We start from the raw sequence: 26,847 nt of genomic DNA on the forward strand, positions 1-26,847 counted from the left end.
TGAATTCCCTACAATATAGTCATAACATATAATATCTTACCATATTTAAAAAAGAGATTTATATGTACTAACCTTTAAGGTCTATGATATATTGTTAGGTGAAAAATGCAAACTACATACATTTATATAAAGAAAAGTCAACCCCTATATTTTTAAGTTTTAAATGTATATGTATATCTTGAAAAAGGCCTAGAAGGTACTCACCTAATTATAACAATGATAACAATGATTACACTGAGGAGGGGAGTGGAACTGCATAAGGGCAAGTAGAGACTTTAGCTTCATTGGTATTGTTTGAATTTTTTTAATAGAAATGTGAAAAAAATGGACAAGCGCATATTACCAATTTGTAGACTCTTGGGCTTTACCTGAATATTGCAGATGGAAGGGGTAACCAACCATCTATTTAGTTTGACACAAATAAGGGTATATTTCTTGTCCTTGCCAGGAGGGGGCACTACAGCTTTCAGTGACACAACAGTTAGGTATTCTTGCATGGAGGAGGTTAAATGGTTTTCCCATAAAGAAGAAAAAGGCTTACTGGCTGACAGCACTGATATCTAACATGAAATATGATACCACAAAATTAGGAAAATTAAGGGAAAATATATTTGTTAGTTATATTAGCAGTAAAGTTTGTAATAGACATGATTCTCATTAGAGTTACAGTATAGCTTCTAGATAGTCTACCAGTAAATAAATGAATTAAGTTTCATTTTAATTAGTTTTATTATTTCAACATATTTGATTTGTCCAATCCAGTAGACAAAAAGACATGTTGAGTAAATGCAGCATAATTTCCATAACCTGAGGGGGCCTGCGCACCATTACCTGATTGCTTGCAATGCTGACCGGCCGTTGATTGGTTTCATGGCTGGAAGTCTCCCCTTGGTTGTAGCACTTCTGTCCCCGAGGTTTTCCTTATTTTTGTTTGCTCATACTCTGCTTCTTCCATAAGCTTCGTTTCTTGGGCTAACACACTCTCCATATACCTTCCATCATCTGGTGTTCTTTGCAGGGAGTCTCTTCCCGGAAGTGGCCTCTGTGGCTGTGCTGTGCTTTGCTCCTGGAGTTCATAACCCACTGGTGGTTCTGTCATCCTCCCGGACTCCCCGAGCTCGTCCTTAGGCTTCCCGGCCGGGGGCTGGTCGTCCCTCTGCTCATACGCAGCCAGTCTCTTCTCAACCACCTCACGAATCAACACTGAAAAATTTTATGTGGAAAAATCACTGACTGTTCGGATTTGGGTAGTTATAATGCTGACTTACAGAGGACTATAAAGCACTCACCAGGCCTCATCCCTTCCCTGTATCGTAACCTTTTATACGATATCAGCACATTTAACTTCTGTGCCACTTAACGCACTGAATATGAATTACATTCAATGCGTGTTTTACCAGAATATCATTTATAAAGTAATGACAGAAGATATTGATTCTGACCAAATAATACAACAACCAAAAGTATTATTGAGGGTAAAAATGTGTGCCTTTGTTAATACAATTGATATAATGAAACTTTAAAAACTAAAACTATAAAATTTAACATCTTTCTTCTATTCATTCTTTCTACTGGAACATTTCAGAAATGACTTTTCTTTAAAAAAAAATTTTTTTTTTAAGTAATCTCTACACCCAACACAGGGCTTGAGCTTACAACCCCGAGATCAAGAGTTGCATGCTCTACTGACTGAGCCAGCCAGGAGCCTCAGAAATGACTTTTACATAAAATAAAACAACTTACTGTCAAGCACTGTTCTTCCCACCATACTGTATTCCATGGTTTTGTCAACTTCATTCATTAGCCATGGAAGGAATCCTATTTCAATATCTGTAATTAAAAAAAGTTAATTTCGTTAAAATGAAATTCATTATAATTTCATTATAATGATTTTTATGAATCATTATAGATAGGAAGAATCTGTGCTTTCCCCCTAATGTTGAAGGCTCATTAACACAGTTCTATTTACTTATTTATCTTAAGGTTATTTATTTTGAGAGAGAGAGAGAGAGAGAGAGAGAGAGAGAAGACGTGAGAACAGGGGAGGAGCAGAGAGAGAGAATCCCAAGCAGGCTCCGCACTGTCAGTGTGCAGCCTGACATGGGCTCGATCTCACAAACTTCAAGATCATAACCTGAGCCAAAATCAACAGCTGGAGGCTTAACTCACTAAGCCACCCAGCACAACCCCCCCCCCACTGTTTTCTTAATACTCAAAATATCAAATAGACTTATACAACATTAATTTTACCACATTCTCTCTGTATGTTTTGGTCCATTTCCTTTCTATTGCAGTAAAAACAGTATTTTCAAAACTATGAAGCCTTCCTTGGAGTCCAAGCCTTTGGAGCTGACTGCACAGATACAATCTGAGGTAGACGAGGGGGTGGGTTCAGGAGTGGGGAGGAAGATGTGGGTCTGGGAGCAGAACTCCAATCCAAATGCAATACAAATGTGGGACTGAACCAAGATGATAAAAAGAATGCTCCCATCTGAAGCCCGGAGCCCATGAGGAGCTGACCAAGGATCAGAGAGTATCTGAGAACAAGGCCATCTAGAAATGGGTCAGAAACTAGGTGCTTCCATTAGTGATAAATTTGTTCAAACTGAAATGGAAATCTACTGTGTAAGCCTTTTAAAAAATATGATCCATTACAATATACATTTTAATGTTTCAAAATAGCTTTTTTGGGGAGGGGGTAGCATCTGTTACTTTTCAATGGGGTGACAATAGAGAGTATAATAGAATATTATATTCACTATAAATAATTTTTTAATCTGAGGCATGAATCTCATTTGCAAGCTTCTCAATGACCTGTGACTTTTTTTTTTCTTTTTTTTTTTAGCAATTCATGAGGGGAAAAAAGGTTACCAGACTCTGTGTGGCTAACAGCAGTCTAGCTAGACCCCAAGGAGGCGGCAACGAAGCACAGGAAGAGCACTGGACCTGGGGTCAGAGTCCCAGGCCTAATGGCTTCCCTGCCTGTCTGGGAGAAGGTATTTAACTTCTCTGGGCTTCGGTTTCTACTTCTGAAAAATGGGAATTGACCTGCTCTATCTACCCCCCAGGGTTACTGGTATCAATGCTATCATGTATAAAAAATACTACAGAAATGGTAAAGTACAATATAAACTAATAATATTTGTCTGTAATCTGACCCCTTATGCATGTGTACTGAATCGAATCTGTAACCAGTGAAAATTAATATTACTGAACTCTGCCCCCAAATACTATTAGCCATTTGAAATAGGACCTGTACACATTTTGTGAATTTAAATGCTTCTGAACGTGAGGAAGGAGGGCAGCTCTGAGAAACTGTTCATTTGGCCTGACTAGCTGAGGGGTGGGGCTCAGAGGGTGGACAGAGAGCTGACAGGTGCGATTCTCTAAGCTCAGAGACAGGTCTCCTTGTTTTTATCTCCCACACCTAATACAGGCCCTGGGATGGTGTCCACACCTAAGCGAATGAAGACTTTAAGGGTTTTTGAGCAGAACAGGGAGTCAGCTGAGAAAAAGTTACAAGTACGTACACACATATTTTATACACATTGTGTTCCACACATGTTTTGACATTTAGCTCCTAAATAATCCTCATTTCACCCATGAGGAAATTGAAGGTCATACAGCTGACCCAGGATGCAACTGGGGCCCGCACTCAAGTTTTTGACATCAGGTCCTAGTTCTTCCTACTGCCCAGTGCTGCTTCTCAGCAAAAGACAAGTCCAGGTCTTTCTAGCATACCTCTCATTAGTAATAGTACCAACTTAACACGACTCGAATTGACTTTCAGAGTTGGTTTCAAAGATAGATTCCAATTCCGAACGGAAACGGGCACGGGATTACTTGGAAGCATTCAGAGGAAGCGGACAGTAGCAGAGTGACCTGACAACACCCCCACAAACCTCTTTCAACGGGGTCGTAGAAGTAGCCGCCGTCCCGGAGGCTGTCGAACACCGAGGGGAGAAGGTCGGCCAGGTACCGCTGGGCGAACACGCGCGCCGCCACTTTCTGCGCCGTCTCGCTGTGTTTGTACACCACCTCCCACTGCTGTCGCTTCCGGCGCTCCTGCACGCACAAGACACGCCCGCACACGGTTACTCAGCCGCGCCGTCCTCCCCCAGCGCCGCGTGTGCTGAGGGCAAGAATCTGGACGCGGATTTGGATCAAAACGTGGACAGCGAGGAATCCGTTTAATGGTGCATGAAGGTTTTAGAGAATTTCAAACAAGAAGTCAAACAAGGGATGGAGCTTCGGGTGAAATTCATCTGCTGATCCATTTAAGCAAAAGAATTTCAACACGTGCACGGTTGACCGTATGGGTGTTAGCAAAGAATAATATATAACTATGATTAGCAACTAGTATTATAGTAAACTACCAATATGAAAATTATAGTTGCTCAGATATCTTCGTTTAAAGTACCTGGGCCAACGAGTTGTGTCATTTGTAATGATTCTTTGAATTCATAAAATTCTGAAAATTATAAACCTTTTTTTGTTGTTGCTTTTTGTAGACCATAGGATATCTATAGAGCTAATGAACCATCTTCTCTGCTCCCATGTGGAAGTGGGAAAATTAACGTAGTTTCTTATTAAGTCTATTTTCAGAATTTAAGTAAATATAAATTTAGACGATTTGTATTCTTCATTGTTTTCACAGTGTATTTCCTAATAGTAAATAAACAAGAAGTTTCCTTTGATGAGCATTTCACTGATTATTTCAATAAAGCTAATACTGCCACTGATCATTTTACATTTGTAAACAAATGGTCTTCATTTGCATAATCTCTACCATAAGCCCTATGCCCTTTACGCAATTAATTATTCATTTTGGAGAAAAACTAAAAGTCAATTTAATTAGGTATTGAGCAGAATATCCCAACAACTAAGCTATTCTGTGCTGTGAGTGAGACTCTTTGGGAAATTGTTTGAACTCTTTTAGGTATTCAGTCACTCCTACATAATTTATACATTCGGTGTCCAACAGAGGGCGACAATTATTACCAGACCCAGAAAAAGTCTTAAAAGATGACTGAGCCTATCATTTCCTAACTGAAGGTTATTGGCATATTTTAAAAACTAGATCCTAGAACTTTTCTTATTAAAAGTTCTAAAAACTTGTAATGTGAAGCAATATTATGCAAAGAAGTTCTGGAGAATCCCTAGGGTATAGAGAAGGGTCTGGCCACTGAGAAAAAAGACCCAGAATTCTGTCTGGATCCTCTGCTTCTCCACCACACCCATCCCCAATCTAGTCCACTTTTCCCTTCTACTTTTCTGCCACTGATTATGGAAAAACCAATACATTTCCTTTGCTAGGAATCTTGATATGTAAGACTGCCTTTCAGTCGGGACATATGTGATTACAAATGAAATTAAATGTAATTACAAATGTAATTAAAATTACATTTAGAAACTTTTGGGAACTCTAGGTACATATACGTAAGCTGGTATTAAAGAATGTGCTTCTGTGTGTAAAAGTTCTGTGAACTATAGGAGATAACTGAGCAACAAACTCTTTTCTAACATATTTGCAAAGATCTCTAGCTCTATGACATACTACGTGTGATTCAGAACATGATCTGTTAAACATCCAAAGACTGTCTAAGAAAGAAAACTAGAGTTCTATACTTTTTCCTCTCTGTGTCGTTTCTCTTGCTCTGCAAGTCGCTGGACTTCAGCAAGTTCCACGTTGCGTAACTCTTCATACGCATACTGACTGGCCCGCAGGTTAGCCAACTCTTCTTCTTCCATTACTTCCAAAAGAGACTGCTCAATGGTCTTTCCCACCAGAACTTCTAACATTGGTTTAACTTCAAGATCAAAGTCAAAGAGCTTAAACACACAAAACAAAGCAAATTTAAAATCTGAGTCATGAACCAAATGCTGAAAGAAACAACATCCAGAAAAGTAGTCATGACAGGATACTGTTTATTGAGGATCTTGTGTGTGCTATAGATGCTGTGATGGTGCTTTACTTAATGGTTTCCAACACTCAACACAGCCCCACAGGGCACACACAATAAGCATTTTATTTACAGGCAAAAATCATTTTGAGTCCAAATTATATAAAGACCTACAGAGCCATCAAAATGAACCCTGATACTCAATAATTTTAAGAGCAGACTCTGAAACCTGAAAGAAATATCCTTGTATTTCTCAGTTTTTGCCCTTTCGACTCAATTTTTACTGGTTTGTTTTCACTAACACTTTGAAGAACTAAGGAACAAGAATAAAGGGCATTTTGGTGGTTCTTCTCCAGGGTTTAGAGGCAGCTATACCCTTGGATGTAGTTTGTGAAGACTTATTTTATTTCTCAATTTCAGTGGAAGTTCTTTCAAGTTCCTTCAAGTCTTAAATCTCACCCAAGTCATTATGCACATAAGCATGGCTTCTCTTCTCCATTTCATAAACTGGTTTATTTATGTATTCTACATTGATATGAAGATGAAATTATTTTAGGTTTTTTCTAACATAGGGAGATTATCTTAATGAAAATTATATAATTTATAAGCAGCTAACAGTGGACCTCTTATACCAGTATCTTATACCAGAGAGGCTATTTTTCTTTTTTGGTACACATTTACCTTGTATTCAGACATTAATCAAGTATGCGAACACACAAAATCAAAGTGCAGACATTCTAAAAATATTTCTAATGATTTTTATTTCTGATCTGCAAAGAGGAGAAATCAGAATATGCTATTTCAGGATAAAACTATTATAAGTACAGTTGGAAAGAAATCCAATAAGTAGAATCTTTCTGATTATGAAGTGGTTTGTAAGCTTTTAACTAAACCTAACTTAACCTGTTTATAAAGAAGATAGAGGGAAGTCCAGATAAAGTACTGTACCTCTCCTTCTAGTATTTGGGTGGCCACATCCTTGCCAGTTTTGGCAGGAATAAAGAGTGGTGTTGGTGGTCTGTCCAAAAATGCATCTGTTTGGCATTCCACATCAACCTATTATGCGGTCAGCAATTTCTTCAAGGTACATTTCTAAGAGAATACCATATGCATTGAGTTTGAAATTCTGGTCTCTTTTAGGCATATATGTGTATTGAAACTTTAGCTCCTTCAAAACAGAATTAAATGGATCAGAAAAGAAGTGCTCAAATGTGGGACTAAATTCACATATTGTACTAAGCATTTTTATGTATTTGGAAGACCCAAGGGCTAGTCAGGCTAGGACATTTATTGAATGTTGAGAAAGCACTGAGCTTTGTACTTGAAAACAGAACTAAAGGAGAACATGAGGCCTAGATGTTTGTAAGATGCAAAGTATAATTGGGGATGAAAAGTTAATAATCCACCTATATAACTGAGTTCTAAGATGGTAAATGTGTAAAGATTTGAAAATTCCTGGATATTTAAAAAATTATGCACCATGTCCCTATGTTACTTGATGTTCCCTCTAGGCTATAGATTATAAGCAGGCTTATGAAAACAGATTTCACCTTAGGAATAATTTATGTGAGGCAAGGTCAGCGTGGTTCTCATGCAAAGAACATGAGAACTGGAGTCAGATGTTGAACATAGGACCTAGTCAAGTTACATCTTCTTAGAGCCTTAGTTTCTTTATCTGTAAAAGGGATCATAATTACCATCACAAGGAGTCCTTCTAATAATAAAGAAAGGAGATACACATAGAGGACTGGAATAGTTTCCGAGATGTAGGAAAACTCAACACAAAGTGGTTGCTCCTGTATCATTTAATATTCTGCTGGTATAAAGAAACACTAAAATTTAGCTCTTACAGATTTACAACTATTTTGCCTAATTACAGACATATCCTCATTCTAGACTTGGCCCCAGGGTAGGGGGAAAAGGCATGAAGTAGTTCTCTTCCATTTGCCCTAACTACCCAGAAATAACTGATGAAGCCACTCATCATTGACAAGGTGCAAGGTGAATCCTTTTTTTTTTTTTTTTTTAATGTTTTTACTTATTTTTGAGACAGAGAGACAGAGCATGAGCAGGCAAGGGGCAGACAGAGAAGGAGACACAGAATCCGAAGCAGGCTCCAGGCTCTGAGCTGTCGTGGGGCTCGAACTCAGACCACGAGATCATGACCTGAGCCAAAGTCGGACACTCAACCAACTGAGCCACCCAGGCGCCCCAAGGTGAATCCTTAATAGTTACATCAGTCCAAGGAAAACACCAAGTATTGTCTGATTACCAAGATTCTGACAACAACACAGCTGGGACCTCTAGGTCCAGGCAAGCCTCCCTAGCTCAGAACCGGCAGACAAGCAAGAAAGCCTGGCACTGGCCCAGCAGAGCTTGTGTGGCCCCGGGGGAATATGCGCAGTGAGAGGAGATTAAAAGCAGAGAACAGAAAAGGCAGGGGTGAGAGAGTTGGAGGACTCAGATCTGGATGAGTTCATTCCTTTTTAAAGACAGACAAAGTGCCAAGATGGAACTACCCTGCTCTTTCCTCCTGTAGGTCCCAGCTGTGATTCATGTCGGGCTATAAAAAGAAAAAGGGAGAAATAATCACAGTTTGGGAAACGAGTATGTGAAAAGGGCTAAGACAGAATTAATTTGGTCATCAAATTCTTTTCTAACCCCATCTCATACCTGATGTAATAACATAGTCTATGAATTTGTTTAATGAATGGACTCCTACTACCATGTGATCGGAGCAGTACTGCACAGCATAACAGGTATGTAAATAATGGAAAAGCCAAATAAAAATGAACGGACTTAGAAAACTGGGCAAACCAAGGAGGCATGATGCCAATGGCGTGGTCACATACCTGTCTGCACATCCACGTGCTTTCTGCCTTCCACGGGCTCGGGTGTTCGTGGTCTGAACTGTTCTTGAGCTCGTTTTTTGGCAAGAGCCCTCCTCTTAGCCTGTTGCTGTCTCTGAATCTCTATAGGATCAGGCTGCCCAGGCTGAGTGACAGAAAAGGCTTCTAAAAGTTAGAAAATCTTTCTCAAAGCACACAGAACTGCCATTGCAGAAGTGATTCCTGGATAGCATGAAAGTATCTGTCATATAATGCTTTCTGATTTAATGATTACAATTCTATTTGAACTTTGTCAGGTAATTATAGTTATCTGATGAAGCACGTAAGTAAGCATACTTCAAAGTATGACTGTTAACTGGAATAAACAGTGACAGAATCCTATCTAATAAGTTGTTTTTCCCCATTCAAGCTTTTTTTACCACGAATTTCTTCGGTGCTTAGGAACCCAGTATACTATATAACTACTCAGTAATTAAGGAACTGAAAAGCACCAGGATTTTTAAAAAAATCTGAATTTCATTTAGACAAAATTCCCTTAAAAAATGTATTAGCTCACAAAGAAAACATCTTAACCCAAACAAAGCCTGTCCAAGGGCACAAAACAACAGGTGACTAAGGCATTAAAAATATAATTATTCACAGTATTCTGCAGTATTTAGAGGTCCTTGATTTCATATCTATATCTCATTTTGTGGTCATTAATTTTTTTTTAATGTTTATATATTTTTAAGAGAGAAACAGAGAGACAGAAAGCATGAGTGGGGTAGGGACAGAGAGAGAGGGAGACACAGAATCCAAAACAGGCTCTGGGCTCTGAGCTGTCAGCACAGAGCCCGACGTGGGGCTCGAATTCATGAATTGAGAGATCATGACCTGAACCGAAATCGGACACTTAACTGACTGAGCCACCCAGGTGCCCCTGTGGTCATTTCTTATAGCTAACCTGTCTTATTTCAAGGTAAATATATAGAGAGGGGAAATATGAAAGTACTTTGCATGAAAAAAATTAATATTTAAAATTAGAATTGCAAAACATTTTAATTGAAATACCAATGTAATAACATTAAATTTTTTAAAAGGAAAATATCCCATAATCCCATTTCCCTAATACCCTGGCTATTGTCATTTAAATGCACACAGTTTTTTTGCAGTTGTGATAATCATACATTTTATATGGTTTTTTCTAACTTAACACTATCATGAACTCTCTCCAAATGAGCGTTAAATAGTAGAAAGAAGAGCACTGGGCTCTGAAGCTCAGATGCCAAGTCTTCAGTTCATTAATTACTAGGATTAGTAAAGCTCAGACTAACAACCTAAGTTTTCAGATATCCTGTTTTCTCTGTACAACAGCAATACCAATAACATATATCTAAAGTTTTTGTTTGCAAGGAACAAATCAGATAATGTAACAAGCCTAACATAATGCCTGACATAGGAAAGCTCCTCTATGTAGTTACCATTTCCTTTTATTATAAGATAATTTACCCGTATTTCTTTAAAAAAGGAAGAAAAAAGAATCACTTATACTTCCATTTTTCTAATATAATTACTAATATCATAGTATTATTATTGGGATCATCTAGTGAAAGCTTTTTTCCTGTGTTCATTCTACATTATTCCAAATATCATGCTTGACTTATTTCCATTTTCTTACTGGAACAGAACTATTAATGTCAGCTCTGGAAAGATTTGGGATAACATAAATGCAAGTAAGTTCATTGTAGAAATACATTAATACATTGCCCTACTTAACTGTTTCATAATCTAGTCAAAATATTTTTTAAAAAAGAACTTTTTAAAAAGTTTTCTTTTGAAATCATTGATCAAAGATTGCAAAAATAGTAGAGTCCTTTGTCCCCTTCACTCAGCTTCCTGCAATATATAATTTATATTACTTCAGCACAATATCAAAATCAGAAAATTAACCCTGGTAAAATATAAACAGATCTTATTCAGTTTTCACAAATTTCACAAGCATTGACTTGTGTTTATGTCTGTGTGTATAGTTCTATGTGGTTTTATCCCAAATACAGATTTATGTTAGCTATCACCCAATCAACAGAGGGATCTGTTTTATCACCACAAAGGAGCTCTCTTGGGTATTGCCTTATAGTTCTTAAGTCCTATATTCATTCCTATCCCCTGGCAACCACTAATCTGTTCTCCATCTTCATAGTTTTGTCTTTTCGAGAATGTTACATGTAAGGAATCATATAGTATGTAACCTTATGAGATTGGCTTTTTTTCACTAGGCCAAATGTCCTTGAGATCCATTCAGGTTGTTACATATATCAATAGTTTCTTTCTTTTTTGTTACCGAGTAGTACTTAATTGCACGGAAGTGCCAGGTTTCTTTAGCCATTTACCTATTGAAAGACACTCAGGATGTGTTTTTGGTTTTTGGCTATCATGTATAAAGCTGCTATGAATGTTTGTTAATGTACAGGTTAAAAAAAGTTTATTTATTTATTTTGAGTGAGAGACAGAGAGAGAGAGAGAACCAGCAGGGAAGGGGCAGAGAGAGGGGGGGGACAGAGGATCTAAAGCAGGCTCTGTGCTAACAACGGAGAGCCTGATGTGGGGCTCAACCCCATGAACCGTGAGATCATGACCTGGGCTGAAGTCAGATGCTTAACCGACTGAGCCACCCAGGTGCCCCCTACAGGTTTATATGTAAATATAAGTTCCCATTTCTCTGGGATAATGTCTAAGAGAAATTGTGGATTCAAACAGTTAAGTAAGACTTGTTAGTTCTTATAAGTAGCTACTAAACAATTATCTAGAGGGAACGTACCATTTGACATTCCAATCGCTTCACATCCTCACTCTTGTTACTATCACTATTTAAAAGTTTCAGCTTTTCAACAGTTTTTTTCCCCACATTTATTTTTGAGAGAGAGACAGAGAAAGACAGAGAGGGACAGAACCCAAGTGGGGGAGAGGCAGAGGGAGAGGGAGACACAGAATCCCAAGCAGGCTCCAGGCTCTGAGCTTTCAGCACAGAGCCCGACGTGGGGCCACTCGGGCACCCCTGGATGATTTTTTTTTTAATCTGAGTTTTGAGAATTCTTTAATATTCCAAATTTAAGATCTTTGCTGGATATGTGGTTTGCAAATATTTTCTTCCAGTTTGTAGCTTGTGTTTTTATCCTCTTATAAGGGTTTTCCATATCACAAAAGTTTTTAATTTTTTAAAAAGTTATTTATGTATTTATTTTTGAGAGAGAGAGGGAGGGAGAGCACAAGCTGGGGAGGGGCAGAGAGAAAGAGGGAGACACAGAATCCGAATGTGAAGCAGGATCCAGGCTCTGAGATGTCAGCACAGAGCCCGAGGCAGGGTTGGAACTCACAAACTGTGAGATCATGACCTGAGCCGAAGTCGGATGCTTAACTGACTGCACCACCAGGATGCCCCACAAATTTTTTATTTCAATTAAGTCCAATTTACCATGCTTCTTCTCTGGATTGTATTTTGGGTATTATATCTAAGAACTCTCTGCTTAGCCCGAGATTCTGAAGTGCTTCTCCTAAAAGTTTATAGTTTTACATTTTACATTTAAATTCATGATCCATCTGAATTAATTTTTTGTATGGTGTATTCTTTAGGTTGTGGTTCATGTAATTTTTTTGTCTACAGATGTCCAATCGCTCCCGCACTATTTGTTAAAAAGGCTATTTTTCCACTATTGAACTTCTTTATCCCTTTGTCAAAAATTATTCAAGTGTATTTGTGCTGGTACATTTGAGTTTTCTATTCTGTTTCATTGTTCCATATAGCTATTCCTCCACTGCCCTGTGTTAATACGATTACTAATGTCATACATGATAAGCCTTAATGTTGGGTAGAGTGATTCCTACCACTTTATACTTCTTTTTCAAATTTTAAAATAAGCTTGTCTAGCCCTACATATATCTTGCTGAGATTGATAGAAATTGTGATATAGATCAATTTGAGGAGAATTAACATCTTTGCTGTGGTGAATCTTCCAGTCCAGGCATATCTCTCCATTTCTTTAGATGGTCTTGATTTCTTTCATCTGCACTTTGTAACTCTTATCTTATAGATCCTGTACATGTTGTGTTAGATTTATACCTAGGTATTCCAGGTGTTTTGAAGTGATTGTAAATGGTATTGTGTTTACAATTTTATTTTCCGTGTGTTCCTTTCTAGATTTATTATATTTCTCTATACAAAGATATGACTGATTTTTGTATGTTGACCTTGTACCTGTGATGTTACTCAGCCCACTTATTAGTTCTAGGGCTTTTTTTATAGATTCATTGAGATTTTCTATGTATGTAATAATGTCATCTGCAATTAGGGACCGTTTTACTTCTTTCTTTCTGATCTGGGCCTAGTGCTGGATAGAACTTCCAGTACTATGCTGAATAAGAGCAGTGAGGGCGGACATCGTTGCCTTTTTTCCCAGTCTAAAGGGGGAAGGCATTCATTCTTTCATCACTAGCTATGATAGGTAAGCTGTAGATATTTTGTGGATGCTCTTCATAAAGTTGAAAAAATTTCCCTCAATTCTTAACTTGCTGTGTTTATCATCAGTGAACATCGAATTCTGTTAAATGCTTGTTCTGCATCAATAAATATGATCATGGGATTTTTTTCTTCTTTAACCTATATGATATGGTGGATTACATTGATGTACAAATGTTGGAATACCCTTGCATTTCTGGAATAAATCCTGCTTAGTCATGGCATATGATCTTTTATATATTGCTGGATTATATTTGCTAATATTTTATTGAGAATTCTTGCATCTACATTCATGATAGCTATTGGTTTATAGTTTTGTTTTAGTGTCTTTGTCTGCTTTGGGTATCAGAGTAATGCTGATTACCTCAAGTGTTCCTTCTTCTTTTATTTTCTGGAAGAGACTGTGTAAAATTGTGTAAATTATGTAAAATCAATGAGGATTTTTTTGGTAGAATGAGGAATGTTTGGTAGAATTTTCCAGTGAAACCATATGGGCCTGATATTTCTTTTTTGAAAGCCTTTAAATTAGAAATGTAATGTCTTTTATAGTTATAAGGCAACTCAGAATATCTATTCCATTTTAGGTGAATTCTGATAGTTTATAGTTTGGAGAATTTGTCCATTTCATTTATTTTGCTGAATTTATATGTACGGATTTGTTTGTAGTGTTCCAATTTTATCCTTTTGCTCTTTTAAGAGATGCAGTGTGTGTGTGTGTGTGTGTGTGTGTGTGTGTGTGTGTGGTCTATTTTCTATCTGTTGTTCCAACTGGGTAATTTCCATCAATTTGACTTTGAACTCACTGATTTTTCCCTATGTCAGCTCTGATGAGTCTGTCCTATGAGTTTTTTTTTTTTTATGTTAAGAATTACTTTATTAAGTACATAAAATGAAACAATTTTAAGTCTACAATTAAAATAACTATGTATACATCAGTAAAACTACTACTCAGATACTGATCATTTTACATATGAATGCCATGTTATTTACCACACAAAGCTTAAATATTACATACTACAGTTTTATACTTTATTATAACTTAAATTCTGATAAAAACGTTGCTCCTACTTCAATTTTTATGACTTATGGTTTTCATTATCTCTAAATTCCTTTATCCTTTGTTTTGTACAAATGTGAACATTCAGGTTCAGAGACTGATTTTGACCCAATTTGAATTTTTAACAGAGGTATTTAGCCTGATTATGAGTGTGATAATTCACCTCTGTCAATCTATTTTATGTTAATTTTAATGTTTCCTTGCTGTTTTTCGCACTTCCTCTCCAATCTGTAAAACTGGCATACTATAATTTACCTGTAACCTTATCTCAGTGTCAAATTTACTTAGAATGAACTACTATATGAAGCAGGAACTACTGATTTTCCCTGGACAAGATGTACATAAAACAAGGTTTTCATCTACCACCTCCCCAACCAGGGATTTAGAAATTTTCTTTTTACACAGTATTCACATTATAAACTTGTTACTTTTTTCCCCCTCTATAATAAAAATAGAGGACATAAAACTGTACTGATTTCCCATTTTGTCAGATTAACACTTGGAATGCCTTTACTCTATGTGTCCTGTCCACACTGACAAAGCCCTTTTATTTTACTTATGTTTAGCTGAAGAGCATGCATATCTTTATCTACATTACATACTAAAAATAACAGCACTTACTTGCTTTCTAAATTAAACATTTACCACACTTTTTCAGTTTACAACGAGAGAAACTGAAATTTTAGATTGAACTTACAAATCTATTTTTGCACTTAGTCTTATAACCCTACAGCTAATAATTTAATCTTAATGATGTTTAACTAGCTTTAATGCTTACCCACTTTTTTTTTACCCTATTTTTTTTTTCATACAATTGTCTCACTACAATTGAATTGTTTTAACTTATGGGTTTATGGGTTGCAGCAACATCATTTAACACATTTTTCAAGGACAGCATTTGGGTGATATACTTTAACTCCTGAATATCTGTGAATGCCTTCCAGTTGCCCTCGTATAGAAATGATAACTTAGCAGGATACAGAATTCTTGGCCCAAAATTATTTTTCCCTTAAATCTCTGTAGACATTGCTTCATTGTCTTTTTGGCATTTAGAGCTGCAAAAGAAATACCAGGTCAGTCTGACTTTTACCGCTTTATAAGTAACCTGCTTTCTCTGAATACTTGTAGAATTTTTTCTTTATCTTCCAGTTTAACGTCACTAGGGTATGTCCAAAGTGTTGCTTTCTTTTCGTTAAGTTCTACTGGTAGCCTATGAGCTTTTCTACTTACCGATCTAGTTAGTCCCTCAAATCTGGAAAATTTTCTTCTATTGGTTCCTGAATTATTGTTTCTGCTTCATTTGCTTTGCCATCTATTTCACGTATTCTTATTATGCGTGGATTGCAACTCTTGGAGAGATTCTCTAGATGTCTCTTCTATCTTTTCCCTTTTTTTCCGCATGCTGAGTTTCTCTTGTTTTTCATTTATTTCTGTAATTCGTTTTTGTGACTGACCGGGTTTGCACGTTTCCGTTCTTTTTCAATTCTCTTATACTTTTCCAAGTGCTCTGACAGTAGCCTCTTTATCTTCGAGCATAGGTCTGTAAGCTCCTGTACCATATGATGGTCCATCTTTAAAACCTCTTCAGTTTCCACTTCTGTATCCGTTTCAAGAGGCGGCATTTTCTCAATTGTAAGCCGTTTCTGCTGAACTCAGGTATTACGATGTTTTGAACAGCGCTTCTTAGTAATTGACCAAAAGTGACGATTAGAGAATGCCGTCTGTCTGAAAACCAAACGAAAGATAACTGCCCTATGAGTTTTTAACTTTGGTTATTGCATAATTCAGTTCTATATTTTCCATTTGGTTCATTTGTAGATCTTCTATTTCTTTGCTAATATTTTCTGTTTTTCATTTGTTTTAAGAATGGTCATAATTATTCACTTTTGACTGAGGCACTTTTTATGATCATTGCTTTATTTATTTTTAAAATTTTACTTTTTATTTTTTAAAATTTACATCTAAATTAGTTGGCATACAGTGCAACAATGACTTCAGGAGATTCCTTAATGCCCCTTACCCATTTAGCCCATCCCCCCTCCCACAACCCCTCCAGTAACCCTCAGTTTGTTCTCCATATTTATGAGTCTCTTCTGTTTTGTCCCCCTCCCTGTTTTTATGTTACTTTTGCTTCCCTTCCCTTATGTTCATCTGTTTTGTCTCTTAAAGTCCTCATATGAGTGAAGTCATATGATTTTTGTCTTTCTCTGACTAATTTCACTTAGCATAATACCCTCCAGTTCCATCCACGTAGTTGCAAATGGCAAGACTTCATTCTTTTTGATTGCTGAGTAATACTCCACTGGATATATATCTATACCACATCTTCTTTATCCATTCACCCATCAATGGACATTTGGGCTCTTTCCATACTTTGGTTATTGTTGATAGTGCTGCTATAAGCATGGGGGTGCATGTGACCCTTCGAAACAGCACACCTGTATCCCTTGGATAAATGCCTCATAGGGCAATTGCTGGGTTGTAGGGTAGTTCTATTTTTAGTTTTTTGAGGAACCTCCATACTGTTTCCCAGAGTGGCTGCACCAGCTTGCATTCCCACCAATAATGCAAAAGAGAGCCTCTTTCTCCACATCCTCACCAACCTCTGTTGTCACCTGAGTTGTTAATGTTAGCCATTCTGACAGGTGTGAGGTGGTATCTCATTGTGGTTTTGATTTGTATTTCCCTGATGATCAGTGATGCTGAGCATTTTTTCATGTGTCAGTTGGCCATCTGGATGTCTTCTTTGGAGAAGTGTCTATTCATGTCTCTTGCCCATTTCTTCACTGGATTATTTGTTTTTTGGGTGGTGAGTTTGACAAGTTCTCTATAGATTTTGGATCCTAACCCTTTATCTGATATGCCATTTGCAAATATCTTCTCCCATTCTGTCGGTTGCCTTTTAGTTTTGCTGATCATTTCCTTCTCTGTGCAGAAGGTTTTTATCTTGATGAGGTCCCAGTAGTTCATTTTTGCTTTTGTTTCCCTTGCCTCCGGAGACGTGTTGAGTAAGAAGTTGCTGCGGCCAAGATCAAAGAGGTTTTTGCCTGCTTTCTCCTCAAGGATTTTGATGGCTTCCTGTCTTACATTGAGGTCTTTCATCCATTTGAGTTTATTTTTGTGTATGGTGTAAGAAAGTGGTCCAGGTTCATTCTTCTGCATGTCGCTGTCCAGTTTTCCCAGCACCACTTGCTGAAGAGACTGTCTGTATCCCATTGGATATTCTTTTCCTGCTTTGTCAAAGATTAGTTGGCCAAACATTGGTGAGTCCATTTCTGGGTTCTCTGTTCTGTTCATGATCTGAGTGTCTGTTTGTGCCAGTACCATACTGTTTGATGGTTACAGCTTTATAGTATAGCTTGAAGTCTGGGATTGTGATGCCTCCTGCTTTGGTTTTCTTTTTCAAGATTGCTTTGGCTATTCGGGTCTTTTCTGGTTCCATACAAATTTTAGGATTATTTATTTTAGCTCTGTGAAGAATGCTGGTGTCATTTTGATAGGGATTGCATTGAATATGTAGATTGCTTTGGGTAGTATCAACATTTAACAATATTCTTCCTATCCAGGAGCATGGACTCTTTTTCCATTTTTTGTGTCTTCTTCAATTTCTTTCATAAGCTTTCTATCGTTTTCAGCATATAGATTTTTCACCTCTTTGGTTAGATTTATTCCTAGGTATTTTATGGTTTTTTTTGCGCAACTGTAAATGGGATCGATTCCTTGATTTCTCTTTCTGTTGCTTCATTGTTGGTGTATAGGAATGCAACCAATTTCTGTGCGTTGATTTTATATCCTGCAACTTTGCTGAATTCATTTATGATCATTGCTTTAAAATGTTCATCAGGTAATTTCTACATCTGAGTCATCTTGTGTTGTCATTTCTTGGTTGATTTTTTCTCCTTCAAGTTGTGACTTCCCTGGTTCTTGGTAGGATGAGTGATTTTTTTAATTGTATCCTGGAAATTTTGGGTATTATGATATGACACTCTGGATCTTATTTAATCTGTGTAGCAGCAAGTCATGCTTTTTTGTTTTAGCAGCAGGCATGGGTGGAGATGGAAGTTCAGCATCCTGCTAGGCCCCATGTGAAAGCAGAGGGTCAACTAGGTGCCTGGTAGGGGTGGTATTTCAGCTTCTTGCTGTTGTCAACTGACACCAGTGCTGGGGTGCAGAGGAGTGGAGCTCTGACCAGCCCTGCCTTATCCCACCTGTTTCGCTTTGTTGCTGACAGGCAGGGTTGAAAATTCAGCTCCCTCGTGGCTCTGCTGCTGTCACCCCAGCAAATGTAGGGCACCAACTTGTACCATTTCTTACCATCTCCCTGCCCCTGGGTAGGAGTGGAAGTTCAGCTTCCTGCTCCACCCATGTTGACACCACCTCAGTGAGGGAATCAGAGCACCGATGAGTGTGGTGGTGTTGTTGCACGCGGGGCTGGAAGATCAGTTTGCCTGGCTCAGTCTCGCTGACTCCACTGGGAGGGCCAGGACAGTTTTTCTGTTGGGGTTTGGCTGGAGGAGGGGTAGTAAAAGGTTTTGCTCTGCTCGGTTACCCTTCCCCTAGTCTCTGGATAGATAGAAGGAGCAGGCCTGTGCCTGTTGTGGTTCCAGGTTGCAGGCTTTTCCAGCGCTCTGAATGGGATATGCAGGCAGCACAAAGAAGACTTAGGGAACTCACCACTATCTCGCTCAAATCCTGAGGACCCCAGCCAGTTCCCTTGCTTCTTTCCACTTCCAGAGTCTCCTATGTTTGCTTGTTGGGCTATGTCTGAGGCTTTTTCACTTGAAAGAGGGAGGAATGGGAAGGGATTGGTGAATCCCTGCTTGTCTGGAACTGGAAGTCTCAGTATAGACTTTTTATTTTTATTTTATTTTTTATTTTTTATGTTTATTTATTTCTGAGACAGAGACAGAGCATGAACAGGGGAGGGGCAGAGAGAGAGGGAGACACAGAATCTGAAACAGGCTCCAGGCTCCGAGCTGTCAGCACAGAGCCCGACGCGGGGCTCGAACTCACGGACCGCGAGATCATGACCTGAGCTGAAGTTGGTCACTCAACCGACTGAGCCACCCAGGCACCCCTCAGTATAGACTTTTTGGTTTAAATTGTTGAATAACTGACTAGAGAACTAAAAAAAAAAAAAAGTATATCAAATCATCAAATATTAATTAAAAAAAAACCTAAAAAAATGGTGATTCTCTTTTTTCCTTTACTTCTAGATGTGCCAGGGTTCATTCCTACTGGCACAAGATGCCGAAACACATATCCATATTGCATATTTGAGCTGTTGTTTTCCAGTGTTGGTCCCTGAATTGGCTGTACCAGGACTGCCTAGGGAAGTTACTAATAATGCACATTCCTGTGTCCAACCCTTGAAGGTTTTAATGTAGTAGATCTCGGGTATAGTGAGTTTTCTAGGTGGTTTTGATGTATATTTCATGCTTCAAAATGTCTAATATTCCACATGTCACCATGTGGTGTTAGGCACATATATATCATACAGTGTTTACATATTAACTTAACTATATTTCATTTCTGTACCAAGAAATCATCACTCTTAATATCATGCCACATCCTAATCATCTCTGTATCCTAGGTACTCAGCACAGGAGTGCTAAAACTTTATAAACATTTACTGAGTGAATTAAAGAAAATAATTTTTGACTAAATAATGAAAATAGTATTACAGTATGAAATAATTTAAACAAACCTAAATATGTTACACTGATGCCTATGAACTGTTTGGTCTGCAAAAATTTAATTACAGAAATTGAGAGTAGAAGTTTATAGACTTTTAGAGCAGTGTTACAAAGTTCTGTTAACCTAATAAAATCTTGGGCTTTGTATTGTTTAATTATTATTTTTAATTGCAGTGAAGTACACATAGAATTTACCATCTTAGCCATGTTTAGGTGTAGAATTCAGTGGCATTAAGTACATTCATATTGTTGTACAACCATTATCACCATCCATCTCCAGAACTCTTTTCATATTGCAAAACTGAACTTCTGCACCCGGTAAACACTAATTCCCTATTCCCCCACTCTCCCAGCCCCTGGCAATCACCAGCAGCCTTGTATTTTGCATGTCTTTTTTTTATTTTTAGATTTCATTTTTCCAGTAGTCTGTCAATATTCTATTTTACAAAAGTTTTAGTTTGCAACAAATTAGAAATCAAAACAATCAAACTGGTCCGTTAGCACAGTTAGTTTGAAAAGCTCTGTGTTAGAATATTCACATTATACTTACCAGCGGTCCTGTGTGTAGAGCATAAGTATTGCCTCGGACCACCCTTCTGTCATACATTATGTTTCCATGATGCACAGGCTCTTCAGCACTGTAAAACAGCAAATACTAAATAACTACGGTAATAGAGTGTTGGTCTATGCAAGTCAACTCATTTTTAATTGGATTTAGACTAAGATAAAAATGTTAAGAATACAGATTTTTGTTCTGACACACTCAATGACAAATGACTACCACTTATTGAATGCTTATTAGATGCCAGCCACTCCACATATTTTAATTATTGCTCACAATAAGCTTCCAGATGGGAACTATGATTCTCATTTGACAGAAGAGGAAGGAGATTGAGAAAGGAATGTGCCTGAGGTTACCTAGCTAGCAAGTGGTAGAGCTGGATTTAGGCTGTAAATCTGTTGGGCTAACTGACAAATGTGAAAATGGCCAGTGGGAAAGGGGTCTGCCTTCAAGTACTGACAATAATTTGATTGAAGGGTTGAAAGGATTCACAGAATCAGGTTTAAAAAGTAAGTCAAATTTCTCATTGTTCTTTAACTTCAAAGATATATTTTCACGGGACTTCAAGCTTAATACAAAGATGTAACCATCAAAACAGTATGGTACTGGCACAAACAGACACTCAGATCAATGGAACAGAACAGAGAACCCAGAAATGGACTCACCAATGTTTGGCCAACTAATCTTTGACAAAGCAGGAAAAGAACATCCAATGGAATACAGACAGTCTCTTCAGCAAGTGGTGCTGGGAAAACTGGACAGCGATATGCAGAAGAATGAACCTGGACCACTTTCTTACACCATACACAAAAATAAACTCAAATGGATGAAAGACCTCAATGTAAGACAGGAAGCCATCAAAATCCTTGAGGAGAAAGCAGGCAAAAACCTCTTTGATCTTGGCCGCAGCAACTTCTTACTCAACACATCTCCAGAGGCAAGGGAAACAAAAGCAAAAATGAACTACTGGGACCTCATCAAGATAAAAACCTTCTGCACAGAGAAGGAAATGATCAGCAAAACTAAAAGGCAACCGACAGAATGGGAGAAGATATTTGCAAATGGCATATCAGATAAAGGGTTAGGATCCAAAATCTATAGAGAACTTGTCAAACTCACCACCCAAAAAACAAATAATCCAGTGAAGAAATGGGCAAGAGACATGAATAGACACTTCTCCAAAGAAGACATCCAGATGGCCAACTGACACATGAAAAAATGCCCAGCATCACTTATCATCAGGGAAATACAAATCAAAACCACAATGAGATACCACCTCACACCTGTCAGAATGGCTAACATTAACAACTCAGGTGACAACAGAGGTTGGTGAGGATGTGGAGAAAGAGGCTCTCTTTTGCATTATTGGTGGGAATGCAAGCTGGTGCAGCCACTCTGGGAAACAGTATGGAGGTTCCTCAAAAAACTGAAAATAGAACTACCCTACAACCCAGCAATTGCCCTACGAGGCATTTATCCAAGGGATATAGGTGTGCTGTTTCGAAGGGGCACATGCACCCCCATGTTTATAACAGCACTATCAACAATAACCAAAGTATGGAAAGAGCCCAAATGTCCATTGATGGGTGAATGGATAAAGAAGATGTGGTGTGTATGTATATCTATCTATCTATCTATCTATCTATCTATCTATCTATCTATCTCCAATGGAGTATTACTCAGCAATCAAAAAGAATGAAGTCTTGCCATTTGCAACTACGTGGATGGAACTGGAGGGTATTATGCTAAGTTAAATTAGTCAGAGAAAGACAAAAATCATATGACTTCACTCATATGAGGACTTTAAGAGACAAAACAGATGAACATAAGGGAAGGGAAGCAAAAATAATATAAAAACAGGGAGGGGGACAAAACAGAAGAGACTCATAAATATGGAGAACAAACTGAGGGTTACTGGAGGAGTTGTTGGGGGGGAATGGGCTAAATGGGTAATGGGCATTAAGGAATCTACTCCTGAAATCATTATTGCACCATATGCTAACTTGGATGTAAATTAAAAAATAAATTATTAATTAAAAAAATAAAACCTTTTATCTCACATAGGCAAAAAGAGATGTATTTTCAAATGATATATTTTATTTAACGCTTATTCATTTTTGAGAGACACAGACAGAGTGCGAGTAGGGTAGGGGCAGAGAGTAGGGTAGGGGCGAGTAGGGTAGAAGCAGGCTCCAGGCTCTGAGCTGTCAGCATAAAGCCTGATGCGGGGCTCGAACTCATGAACCGTGAGATCATGACCTGAGCTGAAGTCAGACACTTAACTGACTGCTTAACTGACTGAGCCACCCAGGTGTCCCACAAATGATATTGTTTTAAATGTTAATAAAATTTTAATCTGGGGGATCAGAGTATCAATAGTGAATAGTGAAAAACATAGAATTGATGTTTTAATTCAAAGTTCTTTTAAAAAGTTTTTTTCAGTGTTTATTTATTTTTGAGAGAGAGGGACAGAGCATGAGTGGGGGAGGGGCGGGGAGCAAGGGAGACACAGAATCTGAAGCAGGCTCCAGGCTCTGAGCTGTCAGCTCAGAGCCCAACGCGGGGCTCGAACCCACGAACTGTGAGATCATGACCTGAGCCGAAGTTGGACTCTTAACCAACTGAGCCACCGAGGTGTCCCTGATTTAAAGTTCTTTAAAATGATATGCTATGTATGGCTATGAAACAAAATATTGACCTACACAATAATAGTACTCCATCAGAAATGATTTTGAGAAGGGTAGTAAGTTGCTTTTTTATCATATATTGAAACCACTGTTGGATAACCTGACTTCATGTTACTTACAACCCAGACGTGTTACACTGTGCATTTTACTTGATCCCTGGGAAGTGTTCAGCTCAGTTGGCCACTCCTTCACTGAAGCACTCTCTTTTCTAGCCTCTGTGGCACTACCATAGTCTTCTGATTGTTTTTTCTAGGACTTCTTTAACTGTTCTTTCTCACCCTGCGTTGGCTAGCTCCTCCTATACTGAAGGATTTCCTCAGGGCTCAGCCTTCTCTTGCCTTAGTCGACCATATCCATTCTCAAAAGACTTCACTCATAATCCTTATACCTAAAAGTCCCTATTTTATTTCACCTTTAGCTCAGAACTCTCCTCTGAGCTCTAGGAACGTATATCCAATTGATAATGTTCAATGACATCTCACTGAGATATCTCAAAAGCAACCTCAAAATTGAACCAATTATCACTCTCCCACTCCAAACTGTTACTTCTTTAGTGTTCTCTGTTTAATTATATGGTACTGCTAACCACCCAATTGGCTTAATCTAGAAGCCTGGGAGTCATCCGTGGTTCTTCTTTCTTCCTCACTCCCTGCATCCTAGCAGTCCTATTGATTCTCCTCCCCAAATCTTTTTCACATCTATCCATTGCTCATTGCCACCACTGTCTTTTACGTGGACTACTGCAAAACTCTTTCAGTCTCTTAACTGTTAACATTTCTCCCTCAGTTTGTTCTATACGTTGTATCCAGTGGTCTTTTAAAATAGAACACTCTAAACATGACGCTCACTTGATTAAAACCTCCTAGTGCTAATTAATATAATAATGAGAAAACATCTTAGTTTTGTTTTTACACTATCAAAAGCCAAGAAGAAAGAAAAATCCCTACCACCTATTGCTGGTGAGGATGTATGGAAAAAGATATGTTTAAACATTCCTAAAGGAAAGGCATATCATTCCATCTGTTCATGTTAAAAATATTCGTGACCTAACAATCCCATCCTGGGAATCTGCTTCATAGAAATCAAAAGGCCAGCATATGAAGTTGTTTATTGAAATCTTCCTCTTTGTGTTAAAAACTTGAAGCAAACTGAGTATCTATCAATATCAATAGTGGAAAATATGTGAATATCTGAATATCTACCAATATCTATCAATAGTGGAAAATTTTAGTAACACGTTGTACATCCGTATAGGACACATCATGCTATTGAAAATAATTGGGAAGATTTCTAGAAAGAATTAACTGAGAAAAGGAAGATGTTGAGAATTGTGTATGTTATCATTGCTAACAAGTAGACAAAACTCCTGTGTGTACTTGTATGTAAATACTTATATATTTGTACACAAACGCAAATATGGAGAAAAGTCCAGAAACATTCATGTAAGGTCATTAACATGGTTTACCCTCTGGGCAGGAAGGGAAGAGCAGGTTTACAAGGGAAGAGGGTGGTGCACTAAGAATGTACCCAAGCATAAATGATAGCATTCTATTTATATAAAATTAAGTATGTGTATGTATACATAAAGAAATTAGGAAAAAAAAAGAATTAGAGGTTGTAAAAAGCAGGGAGGAAGCTAATTACAGATTAATATGTGTAGTATGATTCTATTTTGGAAATAAACCTCCTATATAAGGTACATATCCTCAAGTACAGAGGTGTAGAAGAATAATATAAGATTGTTAAGGGAAGTGGGAATAGAGGTGGGTGGGAATTCATTTGCCTTTTTCATTCTTATTTTGTATTTTTCATTTGCTTCAACAAGCATTCATTAATTTTATAAACTGAAAATCACCACTGATAATTTTAAACTGAAAAATCAAACACATGCACGTACACACTGCTTCCAATGGTTGTAATCAATGGATTGCTTCAATATAAACAAGGTCCTACAAGTTGCTTATCAACTAGCTATGAAAAAAAACCATTCCTAATGAAACACCATTTATTCTTATTTCATTGTTGGTGTAATTTACTAGTAATGATTTGTAAGCAACACTTAAAGACACCAGAAAGTGTTTTTGAAAGTGTTTTTAAGTTGAAACCTTTTACAGTATAAATAATCCATCTATAAATTTAAATTTTCCATCCTGGTTTCCTTAAAGTGACAGGAATTTTTTCTTTCTTTCTTTTTTTAAAAAAAATTTATTTTATTTTTTTAAAGTAACCTCTACACCCAACATGGGGGTCGAACCCACAATCCCGAGATCAAGAGTTGCGTGCTCCATTGACTGAGCCAGCCAGGCGCCCCATGACAAGCATTTCTTATAAACAAGGTTTTTATTTGTCATAAGACAATTACGAATTTAGACTAAATGTTTGAAATAAGCATCAAGAGTTACTTAGCTGATATGTTCAGTCATTAATTCAACAATTTGTTTTGAGTGCTCCCTGTATGTCAGGCACAGTCCTAGGTGGACAAAAGACAACAAAGGTTTCAGCTTCCAGGGAGTCTGCATTCTTGGGCAGTTCTGCTGGTTCCAAAATTTGAGGCTTATAGCAGGAACTATAAGCTTTAGAAAGGGTCGTAAACGTTATTATGGATAATAATACATATGGATATTTGAATATTTGCAAATAAACGCATTAATGTAAAAATACAATTTGGGGTCCAGCATGGAAGGATGACCTGATGATTCCTGGCCAAAGACTGGCGTGCAAAGAGCTTTATTTGGCTTTCAGTCTGTTTCTTCATGTGCATAATGGGAGTTACAAAACCAACTTCACAGTACTGTGGACTAAGGAAGAAAACGTACATGAATGCCCTTAGTGAGGTGCGGATAGTTGGCCAACAATAGTGACTCAAACGTTGTGAAACAAGGGGGTTTCATGTACATGTTATTGATCATGCCAGCAACTCATTATCACTAAAAGTTAACTAAGGGAGGCCACCCGTGCCCCTTGCTTCATTCCTCCACGCCACGGGGGAGTTCTTTAGGGAAGAGATTTTATTTCGGAGGATGTGGAGTGGAGAGAGCAGCGTGGGCAGAGTCGCCAGGGCGAAGGGGCCAGAATCCCGAGGTCCCGGGATGGGGGCAGGTGGAGACCACTCAGGGGGCCGGTTGCTCACTCACAGCTGCATCAGGTGGTCCCGGTAACGGCGGCGCTGGCAGGGCAGGGCCCGAGGCCGGCTGGTGTAGGTGTAGGTGTAGGTGCCCATGGCCGAGCAGGTGCGGTCGGTCAGCGTGGAGGCCACGCCCGAGGCCAGGTTGCTCCGCTTCGGGTGAGTACCGGCTTTCAAGCAGGTGGGCGCTAAGCGGTCTCGGGAGCCGGAGAGGTGTACGTATTGCCAAGGGCAGGGATTCCCCGACGCAAGGAGAGGCGGCAAGAAGGAAGGCGGCCGGGAAAGGAAGTTGCCAGGACAGGAGGTGGGAGCTACACTCGGATTGCCCCACGGAACACCGAGCCAGCCTGCGTCTCCCACCGCGGTTGCCCGGCAACCCGGAGTTCCGCCCGGAGGCGGGACCTCCTGGCAGTTCCGGCCGGCGGTTTTCGCGGGAAGGCCCGTTCTCAGGGGAACTTCCGGCTCTTGCCTCCGCAT

The 26,847-nt window shown here is 38.4% G+C and overlaps 1 protein-coding gene across 1 annotated transcript; it reads right to left on the reverse strand.

Annotated features, from left to right (window-relative positions):
- Window positions 1-710: 710 nt before the first annotated feature.
- Window positions 711-26,847, reverse strand: RSPH3 (radial spoke head 3). The gene is given in 9 exon segments (XM_030317126.1): window positions 711-1,203; window positions 1,744-1,830; window positions 3,903-4,065; window positions 5,629-5,832; window positions 6,852-6,960; window positions 6,962-6,995; window positions 8,756-8,897; window positions 20,548-20,635; window positions 26,381-26,847. Coding segments are annotated over 9 exon segments (1,629 nt in total). The 3' UTR covers window positions 711-868.

This window comes from Lynx canadensis, chromosome B2 (genome assembly GCF_007474595.2).
Source record: "Lynx canadensis isolate LIC74 chromosome B2, mLynCan4.pri.v2, whole genome shotgun sequence".
Lineage (NCBI taxonomy): Eukaryota > Metazoa > Chordata > Mammalia > Carnivora > Felidae > Lynx > Lynx canadensis.